Raw genomic sequence first — 16640 nt, forward strand, 5'->3', positions numbered from 1 at the left:
ATACGAAGAGTTGGGAAGCCGATACGGACGACAGCATGCGGACCGCAAATTTGCATGCAATCTTGCACATGCGTGAGGGAACCAACACCACTCAAGATCTCAAGTTCTGTCATGTAACTATTGTGTCAGCAAAATGAAAACACGTGTGACCGGTGTGCTGCTGCTTGCTGCAGGTCAACACCAACACGCAGCACGCCGTTGTGGGAAGCTTGCCGCTAGTGTGTTTCAGGCTTAACTGCTATAAAAGGTACCCACCTTGTCTTGCTGAGCGAACAAGCTCTGCAGTTGCTGCACTCGTCGCTCCAGCTCTTCAAATTCTGCATCACCAGCCAGGTGGCCACCTGTGGCTCCAACAAGAACCTCAGCCGAAGCCCCATCCGCAGCCAAATCGGCAGACCAGTTCCAAACGCCATCACCATGGGAGGCGACATCGCCGGGAGGTGCAGACGTACTATGGTGTGAGCGTCGAGATGGTGCGGTCCGTTTTGATTCTCGCAGCGCTGACGTTGGGGGCATTGGCAATGTCCCAGCAGCAGTTTCACGCTGCATCTCACTCACCCACACACTCAAATCTGGATGGCTAGCAGCCAGCTGGTCTGTAAGGTGTGCAAATGCATGACAGTACAGTTAAGCCTCAGTATAACTAAGTCTGTCAAATCTGCACTTTACTTCGTTTATCGAAATTTTGTTATACTGAAATTCAACGTTGAATGCAAATTTTCTTTCTGTATGCAAACTTTTTCTAATGCTGAAGGGGTTGTAAAATTTTCCCGATTATCAGGCAATCAGAAAGAACAAATTCCAATGATAAAAAGAAATTATTTTGTTGAACTTGAGAGTTGGTGACCAAAGATACGGTTTCATGCTGTGGCGATGATATCTTCACATCAGTGGTACGAAGTGAAGCTTTTGTGTCTACTCAACCACAGCAACTGATAGTGTCACCCACAGGAGGTGCACTTTGTCTCCCGACCGAAAAGTGCACACACACATGCACAGTCTCACTCCCTCAAGCTCACATGCATGCACACAAAACTTAAATGGAGAAGCTTGTAAAAGCAAGGTGTCAATATTTCAGTGTCAAAGTTTCACAGTCTACTAAAACACTTCTGGTGGTTGAAACATAAGAGCTTAACAATGCAAGAATTTACTAATAAAACCCTAGATAGAAGTTGAGGCATAATAGTGAGTGCAAATACTACCTCCATGTTGTAAAACAACATGACTGGAAACAAGGAAAAAAAAAGAGAGAAGTGACAAAAGAAATACTGACTCTATTGAATTTTAAAACACTGCCCTACAAGTCCACATAACTAACCAGTGTTCACAAAGGTGTGTTGTTTCTATAGTTCAAAATCTGTCAGGTTCTTGGGGCCTCATAAACAAAGGCAAGTGTATGTTCATGCTTGCCAATTCAACAATGTATGTTTTGTGACAGAGTTTTTACAGCATAAGCTGTTATGGGCTCAATCCAATAGCTGTTTCAATAGGTGATGTTCTCCGCTGCGGCTGCCAGCGGTGTTCGTTGCAGCTATCGCCAGGAATGAAAAAAATATATATCTAGTTCCCACAGGGATTGAACCCGGGCCCTCTGCGTGGAAGTCAGCTACTCTACCACTGCGCCACGCCAGCACTTGCTAGCTGCTGCGGAAACATGCTCTATCCAGGTGCCCTAGCACATGAAGAGTCACGCAATGCGAGATGCGCACCATGTAGCATTGATGCGTGTGCACTTTGTATTGCAGTTACATATTATTGCACCAGGTGGAACGCCATGTAGCTGTTGCATCGTATCGTGCCACATGTCAAGCGATGTGACATATGCACCAAGTAGTCTTGTTACCTGTGGTTACTATTGGGTGCATTTTATGGCACCTCCTCAGGTATGAAACGCTGCTGAAGAAGCAAACCATAGATAGAGCTATGCGCGCAGCTGCCACCAGAACACGTCGGGCTCGGCAGACCACTGTGCAGAGAGCAGCACAAGGTGCAGCTCGCCATCGATGCCGGGGAGACAGTTCAGTTCATCCTCAAAAATGTGTGCAAATTAAAACACTACTTTCCTTATACTCCCCAATTGCAATTACCATCTTCCAGCAGTTTATGACAGTCTCCTATGGAGCCATTGCTCCAGCTTATGCTGTGACTGTGCTGTGTGTGCCGCACAAGCCTGTGAATTTTTGTGACATATGTGATACAACAAACATAATTTATTTGTTCGCATGTGTACAATCTACATGTGATGGCCATGAGAAAGTTTGACACTAACACACTTTTAGTGGAAATATTAGTGAAAACAAAGAGGCTGTATAAGTACAGTAACTTACCTTGGAAAGCTTTAGCCTCAGCCAGTTTATTTTCAGCTTTCTTTTGAACACTCCTTATTATATCATGCTGCTCTCGTAGTGCTGAAAGCTACAAATAGAATGAAGAAGAATCTTATTCTGTGAAGCATTTGTGACATAGATATAGAATACGGGAGAGCTCAAATAACATTATGTTTCAACTAAATTTTGTGCACGACATCGGGCTACAACTACAGGTTCATCTCCTCCTCGAGGTATTCCAGCACTTCTTCTGCACATACAAACCTGAATGTGCAGTGAGATTCCTGCTCCATAATTCACCATTTATCTTTATGAGAGCCCCCTACTAGATGCTACCTTTGATCTGCCCCTGCGTACAACATACATTTTACAAAATGTTTGTGTCCTTTGTTGTTTTCTGCCAAAGAGAAACAAGAACTTTCCACTTCCTTTTCTCTGTTTATCACTAACTCAACATAGCTGAAGACATTGAAACCTATGATCAAAGACGTGCCCTACACATAAATTGTAGCATTTAGCTTATTATTATTATTTTTCAGATGTAGAAGAAAGTTGAGCTGTAATATCAGAATCCAGAATCATGTTGTTTTACAACTGGGAGATTCTTGACCACAATATTACAACTCAGCTTTTTTCTACATCTAATTTTTTTTTAATAAGCTGGACACTACCATTTATGCATGGTGCATGTCTTCGACCAATGGTTTAAATGTGTTGTAAAAAACATACCCTGAGGTTTCGATAATATATAAGTATGTTTTCTTAACATACCATTCATTGTAATTGTAATCATCTCACATATATGAATACATGGCTTATGAAAATGGTTTAGCCTGAAAAGTGGTTTGTAGAATTAGGTCACTTGGTTGCTACTGACAGTGCAGACCGCTACACCATAATCATAAAGCCTGAATTTACTGATGTAAACATAATGGGTGTGCAACATTATCTGATTGACTAGCAATTATATAAATTTTACCTGTTCATACAGAATCTAATGAATGTTAAAGGTCACAATGACATTGTGATATGTATGTCAGACACTGACATAGGATGCTGCAAAGTAAAGATTTTCCCCAGTTAATCACATTACATAAAGGATATAATTGGAATAGCTTTGTAAAGTGTTATATCCTTTGTTTTTAGTAGCAAAGAAATCCACTAAAAACCAAGCGTGTGCAAAAAGCAACATACTGCCAGATGATAGCACCCTTCAATTTGGAAAGTGCCAAAGCATGGAGATGCATCAGATAAGAACATCCTTACCTTTTTCTGAGATTCTATAATCTTTCTTATGACTACATTCTGCTCCATCAAACTTTCCTTCTCATCCTAAATGAGCAAAGAGAAGAGGAAAAAAAAAGTCTCATTTCTATAAGTATGCATAAAGCGCAAAGTGCTTCTTTAAAGCATTTAGACTGTGATCATCCTTCAGCCATACCTTTCTCACACTGACCACATATCTGACAGCTGCCACCACTTTCTTCTAAATCCAGTCAGCTCACCTGCCCTTATCTCTCTCTCTCTTTTTCACAGCTAATGAATGCAACCAACCATTCGTTCCAGCATACAGAAATCAGTGACAACCAGACAAATTTAATAAGACTTGCCTCACTTGTTTAATTTATTTCCAAACAGTGGCAGCCAAAATTGTGGGGGGGGGGGGGGGGGCTAACAAATGCAAGAATGAATGCAGCATATATATATATATGTGACAACCTTTGCGAATGAAAGGTAGTTACACACCAACAATATACAGCAGGAACATGTGCAAGGACAATATTTCAAGCAACAGCATGCAACCTGCTTTGAATGCACAATGTTCCCCTGAATCAGTGCTACATGAGTGCTGCACTATGTATTACTTGAAGCATGTTTCATTTGAAGGAAAAATCCCATTCTATTACAAGGCACTGTGGAACATTAAGGATGTGAAGTGAAATTTTAGCCTTGGTGTCTATATGTAATCATGCAGGAGATTATTGCATTAGTATCTACATAAACAAGGTCAGATTCGTTTGCATACTGGATGACATTTAAAAAAAATGAAAATTTTGTTGTATTATACCTCATGATTACAAACACCCCAAAGAACTTCACGCTTCTTGTTAGAATTTTTAAACTACAGAAGCACAAGAATGGCTAAGCAGAACAATATGAAAGCCAGTAGTAATTCCAGTGAGGTTATAAGTATATCTAAATTAGAATATTCAATTTATGATGATACTTTCACTAGTAGAGATCATGACATGCAAGACACTACGACAGAACAAAAGATGCAGGTAGCCTGTCCATCATTTCACCCCTTCCCACAACTGCCCTGCCCACACGGTTTAACATTAAGCTGATTAATGTTTAATCACCTGCAATTACTGTTACTTGTGCCTTCATGCAAACTACATACTGCTTGAAATGTGCTGGTACAAAGTAAAACATACCAAAGTTGACCTCAATATCATCAACTACCAGCTGTGTCCACCAGTATCTATTAATAATACAGAGCTGATTTTTCTATGCAAGAAAGTCAAGAAGAAATTTTTGCTAGCGGCAAGTTGCGACTCATGACTGGAGAGGTTAAGACAAAATGGAACTGAAAGAAAGCTACAGCCCAATGCAATAAATAGTGGTGCTTGCTGCTATCATTTATGGCTCTAATAGCCTACGCAACAACCCCTAGGTTCATTCTTACTTGTAGCAGCTGCGCATACTGTGGGTCATCAGTCGTATCACAATTGAGGCAGTTGCCGAGGCCACCAGATGCAGATGCCGGAGAAGCTTCACGCCCTCCCGTTTCTAACAGGCGCTCATTAAGGTGGCGTTGTCTCTGGTCAAGGGCATTGAACTGTATGGACAAGAAAAGCCACTCAGTCTCAAACCAAACCCATCTCTTGATGAACAAGACGCACATAATTGTTTTATTTTGGTGTCCTAATAAACAAAATTGTTGAAGAAAACAACTACAACAAAACAAAAAATGACAGAAATATGAGTGCAATAAAAGTTGCACATCTTTGTGATTCATATTCAATTTGCATTTTTTCTGACATTTGGTGGAAATAAAGTTCTGCTTTAGGGCTTAAAACATTTTAAAAATGAATGCCCGAAATTAGCACATTTATAAAATAGCTAAGTGCCAAGTTTAAAATTATATAACAGTATGGTGCCAAAATAGATATCGCAATTGTGTAACCTGTATGAAAAAGAATGTCTAAAGCAGACATTCTGTAGAAATACCTTTCACAAGCTAGCATATTTCGAAGCAGCGTGTAGTGTAGCAATTTCGTCCTATAGGGATGTGCCAATGAACAACCTTAGAAAGAGGTGTATGCCCTCAAGCAGCCACCGGTAAGAAATTACGGGAATCTTGTGGGGTCGCCTGCTTCACTTGCAGCCACCCGCGTAAGGTGTGCCTCATCTAACCTTTTTTCTAGCGTCTTAGCTAACCATAGCACAACAGACTACATAGCACAACAAAAATGAGCACTACCCAAGTGGCCACAACATGCCATGCGGGTACTGCAGTCAACACGTCTCTGCGCAGTCTGTGCACCGAGTGCATCCATGCTCTGGCACCCGCTTTTTGCCTGCTGAAATATATGCAGCAAAGGTCTTGAGGACCTGCTCTTCCTAAACGCACGGCCATGACACACTGCTGTGAAGACAGTGGCAAGCCATCGAAAAAAAAAAAAAAAAATTATGGGGTCTCCAAAACCACGATCTGATTATAAGGCACACTGTAGTAGGGGACTCCGGATTAATTTTGACCACCTGGGGTTCTGTAACGTACACCTAAATCTGAGCACACGGGTGTTTTTGTATTTTGCCCCCATCGAAATGCGGCAGCCATGGCTGGGATTTGATCCCGCGACCTCATGCTTAGTAGCGCAACACCAAAGCCACAAGCCACAAGCCCAGTGGGTAAGCCATCAGAACATGAAGTCTTACACACACTACTACTTCGTTGCACTTCAGCTGCCAGTAGGTGTGAAGACATTCTGGCAGCAATAGCATTTAAAGCGATTCAGTGCATTAACAGTTTTCCGTGGGACTGTTGCCATGTGTGCTATACACTACATTATGCCTCATTCCAGTTAGAATACCGAATATGTTATTTAAATAGATATCTGTGAATGCATGCGTCTTCAACGCGTTTTGAACACTTTCCGGGGCCATCGACAAATTGAACGTAAACATTGCCGTCACTGGCACTTACTTCCAAGCGCATGCTGAAAGATACACCTTGGTGTATACTGGCAACATTTATGAGGTTCCTGTGAAAGTGCTTCTTATCTTTAAGAGCATGTGAGAGCACAATGTTTCACAAGACGTTTCACAACTGCTACTGATTGCAGCAGCGAGTCTGGCAATGTTTGCAAGCCTTGCACACATTTCGTGGACAGGTGAATTCGCAGGCATTTCTCACAGAATGGAGGTTGTGTCAGCAAGTGTAACCGAAGACCCTGCGAAAAAAAAGCATCAGCTGCTGACCCCACATCTTTCCGTGCATAGGGACAGCGTGCGCAGACTGTGTGACATTTCGAACCAAGCCATTGGCGGGTAAGGCACCAAGGGCATAAAGGGAACTTTTAAGGTCAGTTTCAGTTTTGGAGGTCATATGCTGCATAGATAGAGACCGAAGCCGCCGTGGGGTGCCACGACCAGTCCACTTGTCAAGCTCACCATCGAAATGCTCGGAATCCTGCATGCTCTGATTGGCCTCTGTGGGTGGGCGTGGCAACAAGACCCAGCCCAAGTTTGCCTCTCCCAAATGCATACAATATGTCTCGCGTTGTCTGCGCACGCTGGCCCTATGCACGAACAAGTGTGGGGTCAGCAGCAGATGTTCTCTTTTGCAGGCTCTTTGACTACACTTGCCAACGCAACTTCCATTCTGTGAGAAATATCCGAGGAGCTATCTGCTCACGAAAAGTGTGAAAAGCCTGTAAACACTATCAGATGGGCTACTGCAATCAAAGGCACTGCACAGCATTTTGTTGTGCTGTGTCACAGGCAGCGCTGACTTTTCTTAAGTCGTCTATTGATACAGTAAAGAGTATTAAATAGCTGCTTCATTGCAAAGTAAGGATTTGCAATCTTACCGCTTGGATTTCTTTTTTCTACATCTTCAATTTTCAGTAATTTCTTGTAATAAAGATAATGAAGGCTCATGAAATCCGTTTCAAATATTTGCCATAGTTTCATTTTCTCTTTTATGTGCAACATATCTTATCAAAATTAGTTCAGTGTACACCAAGCAAAAATGACTTCTACTCTTCTATGCATTTAGAAAGGAGCTCCCAAGGTAAAAGTTTCGCTGAACTATTCACATGCTGATGTCAATAAGGACACAAATAGTGATGCATATCATACTGTGCTTGTCACTGCATGCCATTATGATTAATTTCTGGCTAACTAACTAAAGCTAGGACATAAAATTTCATGTCATGCTCATTCTGAATACACTGATGTTCAATCAGGAAGCATGTTTCTTGTCAAAATACTTGCACTCAGAACCTTGGAAGAAGACTGGAAGGGTGGCCCTTGTGCAAATATAATTACCAACAAGTGTATCATTACAAAGTGCAGAGAAGAGTTGTTAGAAGAAAAACACAGCAGCTAGGTTTCATACCCTTCCTTTGCGATCATCAGTGTTTGCATGTTCAATGTTCAGCTGATCCAGCGTCTGGTGAAGTGTCAGTAACTGTTGCTGAGCCATCTAGATGTTAGGCAGGAAGGGAAAAAGCATGCGTGTGAATGAACCGCTGAAACAGCAACATGCATTTCATGAACTACTGAACGGGCTTATGCACTAAAAATGAAATGTTTCCTGCAAACACAGGCACACACAACAGGGTCTCTATCACGGTGCTGATACAGAGAAATGTAAACAATGGAGCAACTTGCCCTTGGTGCATATATAATGCAAGCTGGATACAAAACATGAGTTTGACAGGTCAACCGATCAGGTGATTGATTAACTTCTATGTCCCAAAGCTGCGCAGCAGGCTGCTATGACATTGCTTTAATTTTGACGACCTGTACTTTTTATCAAGTGTTTATATCTAAGTACACAAGTCTTTGCAATTTACCCTCACCAAAATGCAGCTGCCACACATAAGAACAAAATCCACAACATCGTGCTCAGCTACTGGCCTTGAGGACATACCGTGGTGCCATCTGCTGGAATCTCTCCGTAATGTAGGAAGCAACATCACGCGATACCGGCTGCAAAGTGCTTGGCTTCTCTAGCAGTTTGGCCATGGTTAATTCCAAGTGTTTGCATATGTAAGCATTTTATGGGTGGTGCCGCGGTTGCAACACAACCCAGCACGCACATCTCAGTCTGGTGTGTAGGGCAGCCAGTCACATTATGTCATTTCCTACGTTAGTGCGATAGCAGCGCCAGTCTCTCCAATGGCAATCACTATTCAACTGGCCACTACCTCCTCTTCTGCATGCATGCATTTCATGCACACAAGAACGATATACTCACTGCACCTTTCTATTTTTACCAAATTTCTGCTTTATGTCAATCACCCACACTACCCTAGCTGACCATAGGAGAGGTGGCCACAAATCCTCGTGCTCCAAGTTCACTGCCTGACTGCACTGCATGTCATGACAAATACCTGCTCCAGTGTTCGTAGTTCAATGTACCACGGTAGTAGGGTTAGTCACAAAACTAAGAATCAGCTATTTTGGGCATACACAGCACACAAAGTGTTGGTCACTAAGCCACACCTGGTCCAAAAGGGACTGCATTGAGGCAGATTTGTCCACCAAGTCACTATGAAGCCTTTGCAAATGACACAGTTCTTCTTGAGCACGCTTCAGTTGCCGGAACAAATGCAAATAAAAAAGCATACATACACAACAGGCAATTTACACAGTGCCACTTAAACTGGTATTCAGGAAAGTCACTACTGAGAGCAGTTATAGAGCAGAAGAGGATGGACATAAGAAGTGCTGATTCAATGAAGCTTGCAACAACTAGATTTTTCAACCTTGAAGTGCAAATCTGCAATGATACAATTGGCTAATCTGCACCAAACATAGTGTAAAATGAGAACCTTACGCAAACACAGCAGTGGTACAGGCCACTTCTGTTCAATCAGCCCTAACAGGACATACAAAACTTGCTTGAATGGAACAATACTGAACAACTTATGAGCACTTGTTAGGACTTTTGAACACAGTAGGATTAAATGGCAAGTTTAATGAACTGCTCGCAAATGAACAGAAGTTGGCTGTGACATGCTTTGTTCTTAGCTTCTCAATGCCATCCGCTAAAATAAGAACACAGGCCTCACTTTAAAAAAGAAAGAAAAAGCAATATATACACACATGGCAAACCAGGGTTGGTACAATGTAAGGATTCTTTTCACTTGATTTTATTCTTTTCTTATCATTCAATGTTCACGGCCAGCTGATCCCGATAATAACATAGGCGAGCATCACTCAAACTACTGACAGAGAACAAGAAGGAATAGCATTGGAATGGAATCATTACATTAAATTGCCCCAGGAAGTTCTGCAAAAATCCACAATTTGGAGGAAGATTCATGGAAGGAAAAAAGTTTTAATTTAACCAAAAGTAGCATGAAGCTACAGCGCTTTCTAGTTTCATGCTACTATCAAGTGGATGACAATTTTTCTCAATTTACACATGTGAGCCCACAGAAATCAAAGCTACAATACACCTCAATAATTAGATGCAGTACTGCAGAAGCTAAAAGCACAGCTCAGCCAATCAGAAAGGAAAGCACATTTTATCGCTGCATCCTGTTACTAGTGCCATGCTTGCTGCTTTTGAAGTCCTTTGCATCTCATCTCGAAGTGACTTGAATCTACCGCTCAACAAAAAGTCAATGAAATGAGTTGCTGCTAACTTTATCCCAGCACACACCAGGCACCCCATTTACCAAAACAGATAACCTGCACACATATAATTTGTAAATGTATAGACCAGGGAAGTATTTAATGCAAACAGATCAGAGCCAGTAAGCTTGTGCATGCTCCCAGCTTCTCATGTGTTACCATGTGTCATTGACAGCACAGCTAATGCTAGTTCTACATGCAGAAAAAGCTTCACAACTTAGCTCAACATGTTCGCTGCACTTATGCATGGAGCCCTTTCTTGAAATTATGACAATATAGACAGGGCAGAATTCATCACAACAGTTTGTGGACAGATCACCTCAGCCACTGTTCTATCATGGTGCCATGAAAAATTACCATGCATTAAGGTGTTGTGCCATGATGAAAAAGAAAGAAGTAGCAAAATTGATCATACTCACAGGATCTTCAGACTTTTCAAGGTTTTTCATCAGGCTCCTGACTTGCCGCATGCAATCATCCAGGTGTTTCAATCTGTTGGTCAAGGCACTAGTGTCATGCTGAAAAACATGAATTCCAAATGAAAAAGCACTTTCATTCCTAAGCTCATGTAACTATTTATGTGTGAGATAATATGCACAACTTCACAACTCTGCCTATGAATATGTTCAAGGTTAAGTAATGAGTCCAGTTGACACTGTTGATGAGCAACAAATGGCAAACCATGCAAGGCTAATTTTAACCACTACTAATGACCACATCAACTTTTCTTACTGTAAGCACTGCATTAGCCAACCTTTAAAGTGCATTACTGCTATTGTATTCAGTTATTCAACTTGCTGCAATTTGTACATGTTCACACTTTCTAATGTACATACTGCAAGTTTGGATGCATTCAATACTAAGCTTCCCATTATGGCGAAAAAGCTTGTGTCCTTGTAAGCTGGTAAACGGTCCTTTCAAGCAAGCAACTAAAGAAGGCTGCTGGGCAAAAAATTTTGCAAGTCAGTGGAAAACCCGATACACTGGATGTATGGCTGTTAACTCTGCAGTCATTGTGGATGTGTGCAGACCACTAACTGATGAAAACAGTGTAAATTACATCTGTTCTGTGCCACAGTTTGAATTTATTGACAACAGCTGTAGTAAGGATGAAAAGATCTAAAGACTACAATTGACTTTGGTTGAGGCGTTAATGATATTTCTCTACAATGAAATCACACAAGATTGTTTCTGTAAGGTCTACTTGCATGTGAAGGCATGAACAAGACTTCTTAGTACATATATGATAATTTTGGAAAATTTCAAATGGATGCTTCAATTTGAAATTATGGTAATTCAGACATTTTTCATGTACCATCAAGGTTGAATGAATGGAAGCTGGATATAATTAGGTGCACCGAAACTAAAAGCATGTTTTCATACCACAATGGTGCTCTGTAAAGCCACATCTCTTTTCCTGCATTGTGTAGCATTTGAGTTGGTTGTTTCAGCCTTGTTCACCAAACAATGAGATTGAATACCCTATAAATGATGCTGATTTGATGATTTGATGCCTGTGGAAGAAGTCACACGATTCATTCAGGGTACCCTTTTCTAAGCATGTAATGCAAATGTTTAAAGGCCCACTAAAGACAAATACTAAGTCGACGTAGACTATTTAAATACCATTCCAGAAGCCTCGCAACACTTGTTTCGTGCCAAGAAAAGACTTTGTTCATGAAAAAATTGCATGTGAAGGGTTCCAATACCTTTTTCTAAATTAAATCTCCCGCCACTGAACCGGGGGAGTGGTGACATTGCATACGCCATCACCACTCTTTGCTGCCGTCGGTGAGTAAAACGGCGCCTCACAGACGGCGGTACCGAGCCAAGACAGAGCGGTGGATTCGCCGCTGCAGCTACTTTTTGGTCAAGTGACGTAGACTGTTCGGTCATCCCGCGACATCACATGGAAGTTGAATTGTCTGCTACTTGTAGTTTGTGCAGGTTTCGCGAGCCAGCAAAACCAGCGGAGTACTACGCGATAACAAAACTATTGAAACATGAAAGCGGCGGCAGCGCAGAGTCAAGCGAAAACGAAACCTTTCGACCACCTGTGCTGTTGTCAAGGGTAATTTCAATGAGTTCTTTCTTTTAAGAAATGAAATAGAACACGACAAGTAGTATTTTATTTCCTCTGACAATGCAAGGATGTTTTTTGCAGTGAGTGGTTGAGTACTAGTGACAGAATTTAACTCAGGAGCACTTTCGTCATCAGGCAAGTACTTGAATGTCCTGGGGGAGTTTCTAATCATGTCCTGCATTTACCTCAATTTCTCGATTATTAAGGCTCTGTTGGTGATCATATTGACTGACACCTTAGAGATTCTCGAGCACTAATCTATCACTTTAGCATGACTTAATAATTGCCTTTAGTGGCCCTTTAAGCATTAACTGTGGTGCTGGTAGGGATTTTGCTCCCAGTCTCAAGCTCACCAAATTGTTTGGGCATCTAAAGGTCCTGCTTCCTGATGGCATTTCAGTGTAGAGGATGGCTTACAGCATTCTCATTGAAACTACTATGTTCCGCTCCAATGCTCGAGTGCTCACTAAGCATACACTGGCACAGCCGGGTGCACAGCAGTCCTTTGATTGAGGCACCGTCATTGTCACTCCTGCCTAAAGCCCCTCCATACACGTTTCTGCCGAACAGGTTAAGTACCACCAACCTACCCTCCTCCTCCACGCTCCTCTCCCACTCGCCCCCTTAGCTTCCGGCGTCAAGCGGAACTTCCGTAGCTGCAGCTTCCTGTTCCGAGTGGAAGTGACACTATGTTTTTTAGCGTTGTTTACTTTCGCGTTGATGGAGAGGCTTTAATTGCACCAGCTGCGCTTTAAACTGTGAATGCAATTCCATCCAAGAACCACCGCCTATTGTAATCAGCGATCTGATCGTGTTCGCTGCTTTGCGTCAACCTGTAACGGGTTGTGCCATGAGAGACAACGTACAGTGGAATGTAGTGCCTGGGCGCTTGGAGACCACTGCTGTTTTTCGTGCATTTGGAAAACAGCGACCGCGAACTACTACTTCAGCAGAATACAACAGCTTGTCGCCTTTGCATTCTCATGGTGACTGCCACAGCTCTGCTAAGCACATGCGGGCGTCTCACCATCGGCAGTCAAAGCGGAAATTCTCGCAGCGCAACTCCAGGAAGCGGAAACGCCGGAACCGGAAATTTTGAAACCGGAAATGCCAGAACCAGATTTGGTGTGAGGGAAAAGGCGGCGCACAACAAAGGTTGTCGCTACTTAAGAAAGCGGCGGTGGCGCGTGGATGGAGGGGCTTTACTCCAGCCATCGTTGTCATACAGTAATCGCCTTGTATACCGTCATCGTCATTACCATTCCAGCTTAGTCATTCGACTGTTTTGATAGCACCTTCATCATTCTGTCGATGTCCTTCCTTCTTTGTCCATCCATTGTAAACATGCTGTCGTCAATCAACTGTGATCATGACGCTGTCATCATTGCTTTGTCGTGATACTGTCATAACCATCCCATTGTCACACTGTCACTGTTATATATCACAATTTAGAACTGTCATCCTATTGTCGTCACGCCATTCTTATGCCGTCTTTGTTGTTCAACCTACGCCATTCTTTATTTGTCATTACATCATAATCACACTGTCGTCATTCAATTACGATTATGCCACCACTGTCATGCCATCGTTATCATACCATCATCCTGATGACGTCATGGTTGTTCCATCGCTGTTATGCACTCGTCATACCGTTGTCCTGATGCTGTCCTGGTTGTCCCATCGTCGTCATTACAGCTTTGCCATACGATTATCGTCATGCCGTCATCACACTGTCTTCATCATTTCATCATGATCATACTTCTGTTGTCATTCATCATGTCATAGTTTCCATTGTGTCATCATGCATGCATGCATTTATGACATTATCATCACCCTGCTGTCGAACCATTGTCATAATTTGTGAATCATCATCCCATTGTCCTCACGGTGCCTTCATTATTCCGTTGATGCCATTCCTTTGTCATCACATCATAATCATGCCACAGTAGTCATATCATTGTCGTCATTGTGTTGTCGTCATACAGTCGTCATGAATTTCTTGCCATGCCATCGTCACTATAACTGCCAGCAGTCCTGGTGCCATGACCATGATGCAGCAATACTTCCATGACACTGCAGCTGCAATGCGTGGGTTTCACTGCCAGTGATGCAGAGAGGCCAACATTATTTGGTGGTATTATAGGGAACTGAGCTCCTGCACACACATCACCAAACACTTTTCTCTTATTGGCAGAAGAGCATGCGGCATCACATGCGCTTCCACTAATGGAAGCACCTTCTGACAAGTCTTTTGCCTCTCTTGCTGCAGACGGCGCAAACTGTGTAACGAGCTAAGCAACGCTTACGCTTAAAAATATTAAAAAGAAAACTACAACTTACAGCACGATTTGTGTTCTTACTGGCAGACGATGCACTGCCAACAGAAGCAGTGCTTGGAGATGCCCTGTCTGCCCTTGCATTTCGTCGGGCCTGATCAGGGTCGGCGTTGCGTCGTTGCATGTTTAGTAGAGATGGTCCAGCATCAGCCCTGCATTAGAAACTGAAGTACCACATGCAAATATGGTAAAAAATCATCAACTTCCATAAATATAAACCTTAATCTGTGCACATTTGGTATATCTAGCACCAATTCAAAGCAATCTAACTTTTTATTATACAGAAATGGCATAAATATTAAAATATGTCCTTGCACAGAGGACATTATGGAATGGCAACCTCACGATACATGTTTTATTAAGGTTTTAGTGCTTCACACACTTGACACAAGCATTCTTTGCGCACACTTTCGCTCCTTCTGCAGATGAGGCCCAGGCTCTCTCGCATACAATAAAAGGCTGGTCTTCCTGCCCCAAAAATCAATGATGGATCTTTAAAGCTAGTACCTTTTACATAATGCGGCTTACATGTTTATGTTAGGCTTGTGGTCAACTGCAGAGACAGCTAAATGTGACCTTTCTTGCCCTACAACTGTATGTTACTGGTTGGAGTAGGCAGAATCTTACCGCATGCAATGACTTGTACTTCTTTATACATTGTGTATTCGTGATCAGCAGCTTCAATTCCGTGAAACGGACACACAAATGTCTGGACATGTATGAACAGCGCAAACATACAGGCAGCGACCACACCTCCATTTCTCGTTAAACGCTCTACCTTCCGTTTGTGCTTCAATTCTAAATGTAATGCTCAACCATGTGTTTAATTCGGTACTATGAATAACTCGCGACATGCACGGTGCCGCATGATATGCGACATTCACTGTGCTAAAATCTTAATGACAGATGACAGTTAGGAAAAGATTGACGTGCACGTTTACCGGCACCAGTTAAATGCACTGATGCGAACAAACGAAACGTTTTAAATCTTGAACTTATAAGAGCATATGGCTTTATGTAAACATTACATGTCTGCCGGCGCGACACAATTCTTCAAAACCAGACACACGTTCACGACTGCATGCACAGAAAGGACGATACAACTGCACTACCAGATCTAGATCGCGGTGGCTTCAATATTGCGATCTTAGCACATGTGGGTTCCAATTGTAGAACGAGCTGTTACACGATGTACGATTGTTCAAGATCGACTACAGCGAACGCCCATAAATTAATTCAGCGCGCGCGAAAGCACTTGGTATTGGTCGTATATGCTTTCCAATACCGGCCACTATATTGAGAGGCAACATGGAAACATGCGAATCAGGAGCATAACATTGGTCAACTTTAAAGAATAAAAAATACGTAGACAAGCCCATTTCAGATGACCTGATGTGAAAACTACTTTACGTATAACACCACAAACTTCGCTGGATGTTGACCAGATACCTACGTACCGACTGGAGCCCGGTTAGGCGCGGCGCAAGTATCACTAGGACGGCGGCGCCGTCACTTTGACTTGAAGAAAAGCAAAAACGTAAATACTAAAGACGGATGTCAATCTGTGTCGGAGAATTCATGCGTGAAAACACACAGGACTCCCCGGCATATCGGAGGGTCCAGCGGGCAAACGGCGATGCTCAAGCAAAATCCGGATCATGTTTCTCTGGAGCGTACAAATATAGCCGCAGGCTTTAGTTTCGTATGTAGTTCAACATTACAAAAAGTGATGTTCCGCACCTTTAAAACTACATAAATTTTGATAAAAGGCAAGCTTAGATCACTGTAGAAAAGTTTTTGACAAAAAAACAAAAATACTATTTTTGTAACTTTCTGTTTCGATCTCCGTGATATTTGCTTTCTCAGTGCAAGCGCTGCGAGTTGGAAAATTATGCCTAAAGGCATTATACCCAAAAATATATTGACTTTGTAACAATGTGCAGTGAATATATCTTTACTGTGTCGAGGACTGTCTTTGTTCATAAATGCAAAACTGTTTACAACTTGTAATGTGTA

General features: G+C 42.3%; 1 protein-coding gene across 5 annotated transcripts in view; it reads right to left on the minus strand.

Annotated features, from left to right (window-relative positions):
- The window catches only part of LOC126535851 (uncharacterized), a 118353-nt gene extending 102061 nt beyond the window's left edge, over positions 1-16292 (minus strand). For 2 of the 5 annotated variants that reach the window (XM_055073502.1, XM_055073497.1), the window contains exons 1-9: positions 16082-16292; positions 14629-14788; positions 10625-10723; positions 9069-9155; positions 7957-8043; positions 5017-5169; positions 3594-3659; positions 2328-2415; positions 256-596 (exon numbers count right to left, since the gene is read on the minus strand). In XM_055073502.1, coding sequence (XP_054929477.1) covers positions 256-596; positions 2328-2415; positions 3594-3659; positions 5017-5169; positions 7957-8043; positions 9069-9155; positions 10625-10723; positions 14629-14748 — 1041 coding nt within the window. In that variant the 5' untranslated portion in view covers positions 14749-14788; positions 16082-16292. Of the gene's footprint in view, positions 1-255; positions 597-2327; positions 2416-3593; positions 3660-5016; positions 5170-7956; positions 8044-9068; positions 9156-10624; positions 10724-14628; positions 14789-16077 lie in introns of all 5 variants that reach the window. The other 3 variants (XM_055073498.1, XM_055073499.1, XM_055073500.1) reach the window with 3 other exon arrangements.
- Between the last annotated feature and the right edge of the window lie 348 nt (positions 16293-16640).

The sequence above is a fragment of the Dermacentor andersoni genome, chromosome 4 (genome assembly GCF_023375885.2).
Source record: "Dermacentor andersoni chromosome 4, qqDerAnde1_hic_scaffold, whole genome shotgun sequence".
Classification (NCBI taxonomy): Eukaryota; Metazoa; Arthropoda; class Arachnida; order Ixodida; family Ixodidae; genus Dermacentor; species Dermacentor andersoni.